The sequence below is a fragment of the Corvus cornix genome, chromosome 21 (genome assembly GCF_000738735.6).
Source record: "Corvus cornix cornix isolate S_Up_H32 chromosome 21, ASM73873v5, whole genome shotgun sequence".
Classification (NCBI taxonomy): domain Eukaryota; kingdom Metazoa; phylum Chordata; class Aves; order Passeriformes; family Corvidae; genus Corvus; species Corvus cornix.
In genome coordinates, this window is record NC_046350.1 from 3,160,889 (window position 1) to 3,175,016 (window position 14,128).

Below are 14,128 nucleotides of genomic sequence, written 5' to 3' on the forward strand. Positions count from 1 at the left end.
TGGGGACCACTCGTGGCACCGTTTAACCCAGGGCATGGTGTGTGGTGGCCGTGCCCTGGCCCTCGCTGCACAGCGGGACCAGCAGCAGGAGGGGATGCTCCCAGCTCCGTGCCGGGGTGATGGGTGCTGGAGGGAGTAGGGATGCTGGTTCTTCCCTTTGGCTGCTTGCCTTGTCCCACCCCAATCCCTCTCCCACGGCTCAGCACAATATTTCTCCTCCACGCTCCCAGCAGCGACACTTGGAACAGCTCAGGCTGGTGAGTACGTTTCCGGCTGTGATAAATAGCAGGGAAAGGAATGAGATCCTAACACTGTATTTCATGCCCTGAAATCCCACTTGCATCTGGAAATGAACAGAGTTCTCCGGCTGATATATGCAGCTCTGAGGCCATTCGCATCCTGTTCGCTTGTACACATTGTCTCAGTGATTTAAGCTGGCAATTTGGCCCTAAAATGAAGAGCAGCTCGCTTTGTCCCTCCCCATTTTTCTATATATTTTCCTGCAGAACAGAGCTTTTGGAGGTTTGTCTGGGCTGGGGCTGGGCATCATCTCTGGTCTTGGTTTTGTGCTGCCCTGGCACGGAGAGCTGTGGAGGGTCCTGGCACTGCGGGAAGGCTGCTGCCACAGCCTGGGAATGCAAGTGGCAGGTGGCTGGGCTGATGTCTGTCTTCCCAGACCATCCTTCTTCAAAGCCAACATGGACACCAATAGAGGCTTTCCCCCCTTCCAGGTCAGATGGCATTGTGAGGAATGACAGCCATGCTGTCCCAGTGCCTTGGGAAAGGGGGATGCTGTGGGAGCACAGGGGGCTGTGGGAGCTGCCCCTGCTGCCTGGCAAGAGCCCTCCTTGTGCTGCCCAGTCCCCACATCCGTCTGTCCATCTGTCAAGCAGTGCAGCAGCAGGGCCAGCCTGAGTGTGAACCATTGTGACCTGCTCCACACCCAATGTGCAACCCAGAGCCATCACTTACCAGTGACCCACCCATGGCCAGGACTCCTCCTTGGGTAAAAGATGCAGCTGGGTGAAGTGATTTCATAGCAGAGCTGTTTAAGACATCATTAGTGATGTTTAATTAACTCCCCAACAGTCCTATTAAATGGCTTCCTTCTTGCAAGCAGCTGTCCCAAGGCACACAGGGTCCCCTCAGAGATCTGGGGGACATTGGGTGAGCCTGGGGACCGGGCACCCTCCTGCCTGTGCCACAGGGTGTGGAGGTGGTGCTGCCATGGCGGACACTCCAAGGGGATGCACAAGACCCTCTTCCCAGGACGAAGGCCGGGCTATTTCCCAGCTGCTCACCCGAGGCATGCACAGCTGGGAACAGTGGGATTTCCCCAGAGAAGCCTCTGGACTCCTTCTTGCTGAGACATTGATCCCTCTGGACACCAAACCAACCCCGTCCCCTCCCCAGGGACCGCGGCCGCGCGCGGAGGAACCCAGTCACCACCGGCTGCGCGGTTCTCATATCAGTTTTAATAGCAACATCAGAGTACTAAATATACAGAGGGCAAGGGGACAGGGTGGCATTTACAGTGCTTCCAAATACACGGCTTCCACGGACAGAGACAAATTAAAAACCGCTCGGGAAGAAAAGGTCCTTTTGGCACCGCCCCAGCTCGCGCTGTGGGCACGTGGGGCAGCCACAATGCCAAAAGGCGACGGCGCTTCCACCGGATGCCTCCCGGTGCAGGATTTTCCCAGGAAAAGAAAGAAGTACTCAGTGATGTAAAACCAGTTACAAAGTAAAACTGTCTCATGTTAGAAAACGGGTTTTGGCAAAATAAAAATAAAGTGTAAACTTCACTGTACATGTCCTATCAAACAAAAAAAATAAACCCCTTGGAACCTAAAATAGAAGAATCTGGGTCAGAAATCTGTGCCCTTAGTGTACATTTTTGTGCAACATATACTTTTTTCAAAGTAAATATAATCTCCACTCGTGACACTATTAAAAATGTACCTACAAACGCTGAGAGTAATTCTTAAAAATGTGTGAGAAGCGTTAGATGAGCTCGGGAGACCAAACCCACAGACTTGGAAATGGCGAGGGATTTCTTGCTGGTTTTGAAAAAATTGCGTACAGATTTAATATCTGGTTGAAAGAAAATTCCAACCACATTCATCCTGAAATGGGCGGGCTGAGATAGGATAGATATATTTTTGTTCTATTTTATTTTTTAATTTTTTTTTTACAAAATATATATTATGTGTAGAATATCTACTATTTAACTACCGTTTCAGCTGAACTACCTTCCTTCGTGACAAGCTGCCAGTGGAGAAGAGGTAACCTGAAATCCGTCCCCGCGCCGGCGCTGCCATCGCTGCGGTGACCTCCTGGCAGGCTCGGTGCCCTTGACCCCATGGTGCCCCATGGAGCACTGGTGTTCTCTGGAGCACGGCTCCTGCCACCACCACCGGCCGCCCTTTCTCCAGCTGGGAAGACAGAGTGAAGGTAAACGATCGGATCTGGAGAGACGGGCGGCTGCCCAGGGCCGGCTCTGCCCGGGGTGCTGTGGGGTGAAGCCGCCCTCGGGGGACCCCGGCTTCCAAAGGTCAGGGGATTGAGGAACAAACCCTGCCCGCCCTACCTGCTGGTGCCATGACATGGGAGCTCGGACCTAGAGCCCCAAACCAGCTCGGTTTGGTGCAGGACAGAGCCCGCTGGTGCCGGTGGCAGCAGCGGAGCCGACTCCCTGGCTCAGTGGGAGCGGCACATCCTGTGGCTCCTGCTCAGGGTTTGCAAGGGATGTGGAGGGAGGAGAGTCCCGCACGGCCCTGGGAAGCCTGGACTTGCCGCAGAGCTGGAGGAGAACCAACCTCTCCTTGCCATGGGTGGCTTGTCCCACACCACTTTCTCTAGGACAGAGCCACAAGTGACACACAGACACTCCATGACACGTCTGGGGATGTGGCAGCCTCTCGGCTGCCATGGTGTGTTTCTCAGGGACTACTCAGGGGCTAAGGAATCTGGAAAATGAACTGAAAAGAAACAAGCAGCAGCGGGCTGAGGGCTTACAGCAAAGCAAGGAGCAAAACTTTTCTTTTTTTAAGCTTCCAGGACCTCGGGGTGAGACGATGTGCCCAAAACATGACAAGGCTCCTATGGGAGCATGTCTGAGAACACCACGCTTCCCTGCTTTTCCATGGTGGAACGATCTACTCAATAGACTATGCCATGGAAATGCGACTTTCTATTTTCATTTCTTTCTTGTTTTTTGGCTTTCATCAATAGGAGGGAATGAAATCACCACAGTTCATTTCTCTTCACTGTGCAAGACCTTGGGACGCCTGGATCCTGCCTCGTACATCACTGCATCAGCGGCTCCATCCCAGCCCTTCCTCCTCCTCCTCTCCCTCCACCGCACTGGCCCAGCATGGATGGGGGGAGGCTTCCTCTGATAAAGTGCAAGTGCTGTTGGTCCTTATAAATAAGGGAAGATTGTGCATCTACTTTTGTTCCCTGGTTCACCGCTCAGCTCCGGGGAAACCAGGACATGTCCTGCTGCAGACTGTGGGGGAAGCTCATGCAAGTCCCGCCCTCTGAAACCTGTGACCATCCTCGGGGTCACAGTGACTCGCCTTCCTTCTCTCTCCCTGACACACACACACACACACACACACACACACACACACACGCTTTCCCCTCCTCTTCCCCAGCTCCACAGGGAATTTCCTGGGAGCCAGGTGCCTCCTCATCACCACTGCTTGCACTAGTGCTGCCCATGCTGCCCTGGCATCCCCCAGCTCTGCCTGACGACTCCCCTGCAGGCAGCAGGTTCCATCCATGCAGAAACAGAATGCTGCTTCACATGCCCTGGAATGAGGGAGCTGAGATATATTTCTTGTCATACTGCTACCGCGATTACACTGGAATACCTGTGGGAATGAAATAAATAGGAAGATTAAGGGGAGAAGCTCAAGGAACGTGGCTCCAAGCTGGCGTGGATGGATTCCCATGAAGTCACAAAGGGAGGAGAGCCTGTGGCAGGGGCTGCACCACTGACACCAGCGTCACAGGAAAGCCCCAGGACACTGAGATGACGCTGGAGCAGTCGCTCAGACTCCACGCTTCCCAAGGACAGACACTCCCCACGTTCCCCAGGGATGGCTAAAGCTTTGGGGGCCACTGCTCTAGCAAGACACTGTCCCCTCTCCTCCCTGGAGGCATCCAATGCTCTGGAGAGCCAGACACGAGCCACCCAGGAGATACTGCTCTCCCCAGGGGGATGGTTGGCTCGAGTCCGCAGGTAATTGTCAGGGCTGGCAAGGAAGACTTCTGTCTGAGGCAGTGTCCAAAAATTCAGGACAAATAATCCAGACTGTGCAATTCCATGGGAAAAGGACAGAAAAGGACATGGGAACAAGAGACCGCACGCGTGGCTATGCGCAACACCAGGGTTCTACTTTTTTTGTTTTGTTTTTAAACTGCACGTTCATTATCATAAAGAAAAGGAGCTGAGTAATCAGTGGGGGAGTAGAAACGTGGATCTGGACAGTTCTAAAAAAGCACTAGTATTTACCAAGGGCAGTTTACAAAAAGAACTGGAGGACTTTGGTCTGATCTCTGCTGTCGTTCCCACCCATTTAACATCGAAGGGACCCGAGAGAGACCCATCCCAGTGTACGATGTGCAGCACAGCATGGCAGCACCCGACTCCATGGAAAGACTTGGAAAGAGGGTTTAGGGTCAGCACCCACCACCACCACCCACCTCAGCAGGAGCTGGATGGGCATGGACGTTTCTAGATCAACACATCAAGCCGGAGCCTGCAGAATCGTGCTTCCCTGGCAAAAATTCCCTTTAAACACTATTAAGTGATCTCCAGGATTGTGGACAGATGGCTGTGTCTTCTCCTGCTGCAGCAGAGCCAGCCAAGACCAGGAGAACAAAGGAAGAGGCTCTCTCCATCCCACAGCCCCAGGCTGGGGCAGGAGGCAACGAGCTCCTTCCTCTTGTTTCTCACACAGGGCTGAGTACACTTTGGTGCTGTGGCCAATTTAGAAGCCATTTTCCAAAAATCCTCCCACATCCCACTCCTAAAATTTGTCTTCTGTGCCAAGAGAGGCCAATCTTTTGGAAGTCCGCCCCTAAAATCTGCCCTGTTCAGCCCCGAGGTGTCATGCCTAGCGTGGCGGAGATCACAGCTCTGTGGACACAGGGCAGGCCCAGGATTTCCGGCTTCCTCCCATCGACCTTGATGATTTATCGGGATACAGAAGCCGGGAAATACCTTCAGCACTGCCTTGAGCTGCGCTCTGGATGGTTTTGGGAAGCTTCTCCTCTGCTTCCCGCCGGCAGCGCAGTCCCGGCTGTCTCCCACCACGGTCACATCGCAACGCTGGAAAAGCATTTCCAAAAAGAACCAAAATGATATATATATATGTATACATACATATATATGTCTATACATACACACACACGTATATATATGTATATATGTCTACCTATATATACACATATAGGTTGACAGGCAAGCTGCCAAAGTAGAAAACATCAGATCACCCAGTTTGCATGATGCGTGTTAAAGAAATGAGACTTTTAGCCCATGACATCATCTTTAAAAATGAGTATTTAAGATCTTCAAAAATTGCTACAGTACAAAAAGTGTTTGTGTGTGTATATATATATATATATTTTCTCTCTACATATACCGTATGTATGTACGCGTATGGACCGGAATGGATGACCCCACCAGAAGAGATGCCCCACTCTTCCTCCACAACATTTCCAGGCGTTATTGACTCGGCTCTTTGCAAAGTCTTTGCGTCGGTTCATGGCACATAATGGTATTATTGGCACAGGTTCAGAGTCACCGTCCATGGCCGGGCTCCAGGCGCTCATCCTTCCCTTTCCATCCCTTGCTGGTTCCTCCTCCTCCTCCTCCACGGGATTCTTTGCTCGCACACTTTCCTTTCTCTCCTCCCAAAAACGCGCTCCTTGACAACGCAGTTACCTATAGGCGTGTTCATTTTTATAAAAATATATTTGGCCCATAGAACGCTGCTCTTTGAGTCTCCTACTGGTAAACAGAAATGGTAGGTACAGGTAACCCATTATTTTTTTATATTTTTTACAGGTTCACCAATGGAATCCTGTTGAGGACGAGAAGAAAAAGAAAGATTATGTCATGACAGGGAATTGCACCACGTCTTGTGTCACTGCTTGGATGATCCCCCACTACCTGGAGGTTTCCTCCTCCTTCCCCCTGGCTGTGGAGCTGCAGGATTCCTGGGGGAGTGGAGCATGGAGGGAGCAGGGTACCAGTGACCTCCTCCTCCTTCTCCGCAGCTGCCAGTCTGTGCTGGGGATTGGGATCACTACATCTCTCTCCTCAAGGCCTTTTCCAGAGTGGGATTTACTCCTGATCATCCCTGCGTTCTGCAGCTTCTCACACTCGGGCCTTGAGCAGCGAGTGCTCTGGCAGACGAGCAGATGATGACAAGCACTAACAAGATTTTCTAAAGTTAAATCTAAAGAATCAATAAGGAATTGGTTAAGCACCAAACCAGAGATCCTATCAAAGTCCTTAAGCTATTTATTTACCGTCTACTGGAAGATCTCTCTGTATACAATATTGGACCCTCAGTGTGAAGACAATCACTCCGCATCATTGGCATGTGGCCACTTGCTTTACATGTCCGTGACATTGCATGGGCTGTAGCACAGCTGGGTGTGCCAGAGCCAGCTGCAAGCAGGTACCTACAACCTGTACAGCAGTGCTCAGGATTCCCTAATCCCAGGATCCCTAATTCACACATCCCTAATCTGTGCTCTCTGCCTGGCTGGGATCAGCATCCAGAACGTGGCATGCTTTTTGTCCCAAGGTTCTTTCTCTAAAAACCACTATTTTAAAGCAAGATGCCCAATACACCATCGCAAAGAACAACCCTGAAGTCTTAATTAGCGAGACAGATTTTCCAGAGTCCTTAATCTCCTGTGCTGGGAGTGCTGGGACTGCTGCTACTCCTCCGAAGACAAGCCGGGATTTTTTATGATGACTCATTATCTGTTAATGTTAACACAAACCATTTGCTGTTGTTAGGCAGAACGGGGCCAGCACAGCAGCTGCTGCCGTGTTTGAGCGCGGCATTACCACACAACGCCGTCAGCTCTCACCGCCCTGTGCCAGGGCAGGGTCAGGCCGATGTCACCGAACCAGCACAGCTGCTGGGTCCCAAACTGCCCCGTCCCTGCCAGCGGTGCCGAGCCTCCCGTGGCTCCGGGTGAGCACTGGTTAATGCACGATGGCAGGATGTACAATTGGTATTGTATCCCAAATAGCCTCTTTGTGCAAAGTAGGTCAGCGCTTGATCAACCTTACAGATTTTTGTATAATCTCATTCCATGGGGTTTTTCAGTCAAAGAGAGTGGGATTAAGGACAAGAATAATGTGGAATCTCAAACTCCATTTCAGAAAGCCCCAGAGCCAGGATGAGATCAAGTCAAACCAGCCACCCTGTGCTGCGGTGCTCGGACAAAGCCACTCAAGTCTTTGTCACACGTCCCGTGCTGGTCTGCAGAGCGGCAGTGCTCCTGCCTCTGTCTGGGTGCTCCTCCAGCACCACTGGCACCAGGGCAAGGGGAGCTCTTCTTTTCGTCCCTCCCTGCAGGTAACTCCTGAGAGCTTTCACGGACTGCTCCACTCCTCACCTACCCATCCCAGGGCCACACTGAGGCTGCACTGCTACACCAGGCTGCTGCAGACGCACCAGCTTCTCCGCCTGCAGGAGTAGCTGCTGGCAGCCACTGCTGAGGCGTGACATCCACCGAGGTGTGACATCTACCAAGGAGCTGGTGCTCCAGTGGGGCCTGGCTGCTGGCACAAGCAATCTGCTGGAAAGCTCCACCAGCTGCTTGCCACGGGCGGTGTCGCCTGCTGTGGGGAGGGACGGTGTCCTGGCGGGGACCATGCCTGCAGCACAGGAACCCTCCCCATGACTCCTGCAGGTGCAGGAGGAATCTGACCCCAGGAAATAGCTTCAACATCTGCTCCCTGTGTAACTAGATGAGTTTCATCAGGTTTCGTGACACAACCCTGGTGTTCCCTGCAGCTCTCCAGGCTGGAGATGCTCCGCAGTGCTGTCCCTTATATCTGCTGCCTCAAGTGCTCAGCCCAGCCTGATGAGGCTCTCAGCATCACCCAAGGCCAGGGTGCCAGTTGGGCAGCACCACGGTCAGTCCTCACACCAGGCTGATGGACTGTCAGATGTGAAGTTCACATTAAATTCCAACTTGGCTCCCAGTGGTTGTGTCAACGAAACACCTGCAGCACCGCTGTCCTGCCATCCCTGTCCTGGGACATGCCACCTGCCTTGTGCCTCCAGCTCTGGCCCCACACCATCAGGAGCACTAATGTGCCAACCAGACGGCTCAGAGCTGTGAAGTGCTGTCTATTAAAACTTGTAAAACACCAGGACAAAGGGGCTGTGAGGAGAAAGCTGCATGTAGTCCCTTCAGCCAAAAAGCTGCATGTGCTCCAGAGCATCCTCTGCCTCTGCTGTGGTGTAGTGGGTCAACAGCAACTGTCCCCTTCAGGTGACCTTGCTGCAGCTGTGCATGCCAGCCAGGAAACACTCATTCCCCCGGAAGTGGTGCAGCCCAAGCAGCTGCATCTCCTTTTCCACCAGCCTTTCCTCTAGAAACGAGCTGGAGAGGCATCCTCCATGCCTCTGAGGCTCCTCTGGCGCTTCCCTCCATCCCACTGCTCCTCTGGCACTTGGCAGCTGGTGACAGCACAAGGCAACCACGGTGGCAGGGACAGCCTAGCAGGGAGCTCATCTCAACGCCATCTGCACCTTGCACAGTGGCACATGAAACTTGGAATGCTCATTTCACCTGCGGGATTTCCCACCAGCACCTGGTTTCAACTGGGACACACCACTTATGCAAGTGTGTCCCAGAAACAGCCTGGTGCAAATACACCTATGCACAGTAAACACGCAGAGAACAGGTAGAACAGCTTGGGGATCAATCTCATTTTGTTATCGTTAATGAAACCAAACAGCAGCTTCCAGAACTGCATCTGTAATTGAAGTGCCATTACAGAGCTAATGCTCCAGGTACGAGCCGGATAGATTTTTCCAGAGCACGTCAATGCACGTTTTATGGATTCCATGAAAACGGGTCAATGAGAATTTCAAGGATTTAATAAGGCGTAATGGAACGGCTTCAGGCTATTTAAAGAAATCTGTGGAGGTGACCAGGGCACAGTCTTTGGCCTGGGGTTTCACAGGACTGGGGGCAGGAGCAGTGGGATCCACAGAGGATTCCTACAGTGCTTCGAGCTGCTCCTTCCTTCCCTCTACCTGAGGCATGGAGAGCTGTAGATGGCATTGAGTGTAGCTGGCTTGCTTTACGTGTTTTTTTCTTTTTTTTAATTCACTTTAAGTCAATGGAAAGACATCCCAAACTACAAAACTGAGGGTGGAAAAGGCCCAGTGGGTTATTGCTGAGGCTGGTGTTCCCTGCAGAACTGCACTGCTCATTCTTCTGCTGTCCTCACTCCTGGCACCAGCTCCTGCCTGGGTTCCTTCGCCCTCTGTCCCCTGAGACAGTGGCCACAACAAAAGAGTCAGAGAAAAAACATGAGCACGTCAGTGGATGGGGAGTGAGAGCCCTTCACCTTCACCAGTGAAGCTGCTTCAGCCAGAGGAGGCTCTGGGGGGCAGTGGGGCCATGCCAGACAAACCCCTGCTCTCTGCCCCACTGCACTGGCACACACCTCACCTGCCCTGTCCAGACACCGCCAGCCTCGGCACGGCCGAGACCATTAACTTTTTATTCCCCTCCATTCTAATCTAATTATATTTCTGTGTTCAATAGCTGTGCATAATGTTAAACAGGCTATTCCGAGTAAGCTGCAGCCAGGGAAGGCTGGAAATTTCATTTACACTGAATATATGATTCATTACAGCAGGGACTTGAGACAGAGCAATTAATTCATCTGAGCATGTGGCTCGGAGCGGGCACCTCTGCCCAGGGCGAGCTGGCACACACAGACCTCAATGGCTTTTCCTGCCACTGCTATCAGCTGTGCCCCCTTCAAAAGTGACACAAGGAGGTGGAAACGGCTCAGGCCAACTCAACAGAAAAGAAGAAAATCCCCAAAGATTGTACCCTTGCAACCAGAACAACATCAGTGCACTCCTTCAGTCACAGCAACACCCCAGGTGTGACTGGCTGCTGGGGACTGTGCTCGAAGGGTTGTCTTTGCAGAGCAGCAGGAGAAGGAGGAGGAAGAAAGGGAAGAGGAGGAGGAGGAGGACCCCAGCACCCTGGCAGTGAGCATGGAAGTGTTCATGACAGCAAACATCACCAAATGAGCTTTCAGATACTGATGGAGCATGCATGCCGGATGTCTGGTGCTCGGACTAGGCGGGCTGTCCATCATGCCACCAGAGGTTAATTACAGATCAAGCCATTTCCCAACACGGAAATTACTGTGGCTTGTTGAGGTTTTAGAGGTGGGCTGGAACCATGGGATCATGCTGAAGTTCAAGGCTGCCCGAGGGACCCTTTGCTTTTGAGTCCATGTCCATCCCAGTCCCTGTCTGTTAGCGTGGGCCTGTCTGCAGTTAACCTCCCCGGAAAAGCCATTTGGCTCCCAGCACCCCATCCATGGCAGGAAATATGTCCAGTCACACTGACAGAAGTGCAGATGGGAGGAGGGCACCAGGCAGGGTACGATGGGCACAGTGGGGGCACAGGATGGATGCGGGGAGCGCGGTACGTACCAGGAAACAGCCCGCTGGCGTCTGCCCTGCCCCCAGAAGTCAAACAGGCTTCGGCCAGTCAGCAGGAGATTTCAAACCATTTCTCAGACACAAAGGCCACGGGAATAAGATGCCGGTCAGAAGAAGAGGGTCTGCAGCGAGCAGAAAGAGGGGCTTGTACACGCTGGTACGTAACACACACGGTGCAAGCCGGGGTGGCCTGCTGCACAATCAGCTTCTTAGGGGGAAAAAATTACACCTCTCTAGAGTGATGCTTTGAGTGGGCCTGGGCTTGCCAGGCTGTCTGGAAGTGCTCTGGGATAGAGGGTCCCAGAAAGCATCCCTGGCTGGCAGAAAAGCCATAATCCCTGCCAACCAGAACACAGGAACTCTCTGTCACCTGGCTGGGGGGGGTTCACATCAGACCAAGGCTTGTGGGTACCCAACAAAAAGGTGTGACAATCCCTGCCAGTTCTCCACCTTCCAAGATGTGAGGAAGCCCTGGAAAATGCAGATGAGCAGAACCCCAAACACACGCAAGAGCTGCTGATTGAAGAGGCATCGATGAAGTTGTTGGCTCCAGGCCTGCCCTTGGGGCAGGCAGACATGGGCTGTGGCTGCCACGAATGCCGTGGTTCCTTGAGGCTGCCTGGAGCATCAGCTGCTTATTTTCTCCCTCAAAACTCTGTGCCTGGCTTCCCCTCTACCTCTGATGGGGACACACATTTACCATATGGTGAAACCACACCAGCACCCAGTGAAAGGGCTCTGGTGTGGGAAACATCGCTCCCAACCCCATCGCTCCCCATCCTGCTCCCGATCCCCTCCCTCTGGGCAGGCGAGGGGCTGGCAGAGCACGGCCACATCCCTTGGCTGCCAGTGACGCTCCTCATTAACACTCCGCCGTTATTTCACAGCAGCCAAACGGTTCATTTGGCTCTCGCCGCCTGCTCCTCCATTAATCACCCGCTCGTTTGCAGCCCGGCAGCTTTGCCGGTGCCACTGAGGAGACAGCTTGGGCGCTGGAAAAATGGATCCAGTGGCATTTTATGTGCTGGCAGCAGCAGCAGTAGCTGGGAACTGAACACCGTGTGGTGCTGAGCTCGCCCAGCCCTGCAGGGCCAAGGGCTGCTGAGGCACCCACCCAGCGCTGCTGCCAGAACTGGGGGTCAGGGGCCAGTCCCACACTGAACTATGAGTGGGTGAGCACCCAACAGGCAGGTGGCTCTGCCACATGCTCCCAGAACATCACCCCTGAGCACCCCATCACCACAGCGGGATGGCTCTCCCCAACCCACCGGGAAACCACGGCGCCCACCTCACCTGTTTCCATTGAAGGTCGTTTTATAATCCCCGGGCGAGTGCAGCGTGTCCTCTGCGTAGACGGGCACGGGGGTCCGGACGCACTCGTGGGAGCACTGCAGCGTCTCGTTGTAGGCGGTGAAGATGTCGAGGGCGCTGGGCACGCGGGCGGGGGCGAAGTCAGTCAGGTTCTGGCAGCTCTCCTCCTGCTGGTCCAGCTTGCGTTGGTGGCTGTTGCGCCGCGGGCGCCCGCTCTGTGCACAGCTGGGCCGGGGGACAGAGAATCAGACAATCATGGGATGGTCTGGGTTGGAAGGGACCTTAAAAACCATCCAGTTCCACCCCCCTGCCATGGGCAGGGACACCTTCCACTATCGCAGGTTGCTCCAAGCCCCGTCCAACCTGGCCTTGAACACTTCCAGGGATGGGGCAGCCACAGCTTCTCTGGGCACCCTGTGCCAGGGTCTCACCATCCTCACAGGGAAGAAATTTCCCCTAAGATCTAACCTAAGTCTTCACTCTTTTAGCTGAAAACCATCCCCCCAGTACCATCCCACTGTCTGCCTGTGTAAAATGTTGCTCTCCATCATTTTTATAAGTCTGTTATGGCCTGAAAGGCCAGAGCAGAAGGGACAGGATGCATAGTGTATCCCTGAAGCTTGGCAAGGGGACTCACCTGACTGACCAGTCATTACAGATTGCTCAATACTAGATTAGAATTCAGAAATTCCAATTCCAATTCAGAATTGGAAAGATCAGCCACAAGCAGTCATTTGGCTTGGTGCTTTTTTTTAAGAATCAAATTTATATTTTAGACACAAGCTTTTTCCCATCAGAGGAATTACTTAATGAGTCACACATTTGTACCTGCAGGAAGCAAAAGCCTTTTCTTAAGTGAAAATATGTAGGTGAGAACAATGAAGTGAAACCCTTTCCATTTGGCAGGCACCAACAGGTTGGAACTTCTCAGGATAAATGAGCTCAGGACCTGGTGTGACACAGCAGAGGGACGGCTGGCAGGGCAGCCCTGCTCTCTGGAGGCTCCTCCAGCTCTGGAGGCTTCATCAGGATCTCGTGGCTGCACAACACTTCTGGCTCAGTATGTCAGAGACGAGGAGAACCCCAGCTCGCAGGAGCCGCCCTCAATCAGCCTGGTCCTATTTCAGGGTCTAGACACTGATTTAATTAAGATGCCACTTTTTCCAGATCGGATCGACAGCGCCTCGCAGAATGCGGGAGTTTTGGGAGGTGGCAGCTCTGAGGGCGGTGGGAGCTGGAGATGCTGGCACTGTCTGCGGAGGGGCACCCGTGGGGACACTCTGGGGACAGGAGCGCGGGGCTGTGCCGAGAGTGGCGCTGGCCAAGGCGGCAGCATCTGCCAGCAGCAGGGCACTGCCGGCTCTGCTCCGGTTGATGCAACCGAAAGAGACAGCCCTAAACCAACTGCTGTCTCCCCACGGCACGTGTGCAGGAGCAGCAGTGACAAGAAGGACGCTGGCTTGGCATGCAGCCATCGCTCACCCATCCTGCCCGAGGGCGACAAGCGCCAGCCGAAGGACGGGACGGCGGCTGTGTCCCTGCTGGGGATGGGGCCGGAGTGTGCGATGTGGGTCAGCCCGGCCATGGAGCACGCACACACGGCCCGGGGTCACCCAACGGACCGAGGCAGTTTGGTCAGAGCTGAGCAAACTCCCAGGTACTGTTTCTTCACCTGGGACACACCTGGGTGCTGCCCACACTCCCCTGCCAGGGATTTTCTCTGGTGAGCTCTCAATTTCACTTACTGTAAAGCATTTCTATTCTACACTGATCACTGGATTTATTTTTTTCCCCTTTTCGGCTTCAGCAGCAGTTACTGAGCTGTTCTGCCAAGCTGTGGTCAGCCGGATCAATGACTCGTACCGCTCACTGCTGCGACGGGAGACAAACCCCACAAGTGTTTTATAAACTATCTTCCCTGCTCCTTCACTGAAACACTGTGGCAACCAGGGAAGTTTAGTGAATTAAATCCCGCTTGAGCTACAGGAGAGAGCGTCACTGGCTGCTCCCCAAAGCAAGTTCAGCTGTGGGGCCAGAACCTCGGCACTTTTGGTCGGCTGCTGCGCCGCATT

The 14,128-nt window shown here is 53.4% G+C and overlaps 1 protein-coding gene across 1 annotated transcript in view; it reads right to left on the minus strand.

Annotated features, from left to right (window-relative positions):
- Positions 1-1,453: 1,453 nt before the first annotated feature.
- Positions 1,454-14,128, minus strand: part of AJAP1 (adherens junctions associated protein 1) — a 38,419-nt gene continuing 25,744 nt past the window's right edge. Inside the window, exons 4-6 of the mRNA XM_039563979.1 lie at positions 12,039-12,281; positions 10,737-10,867; positions 1,454-6,095 (exon numbers count right to left, since the gene is read on the minus strand). Of these exons, the coding sequence (XP_039419913.1) occupies positions 10,795-10,867; positions 12,039-12,281 (316 nt within the window). The 3' untranslated portion in view covers positions 1,454-6,095; positions 10,737-10,794. The remainder of the gene's footprint in view (positions 6,096-10,736; positions 10,868-12,038; positions 12,282-14,128) is intronic.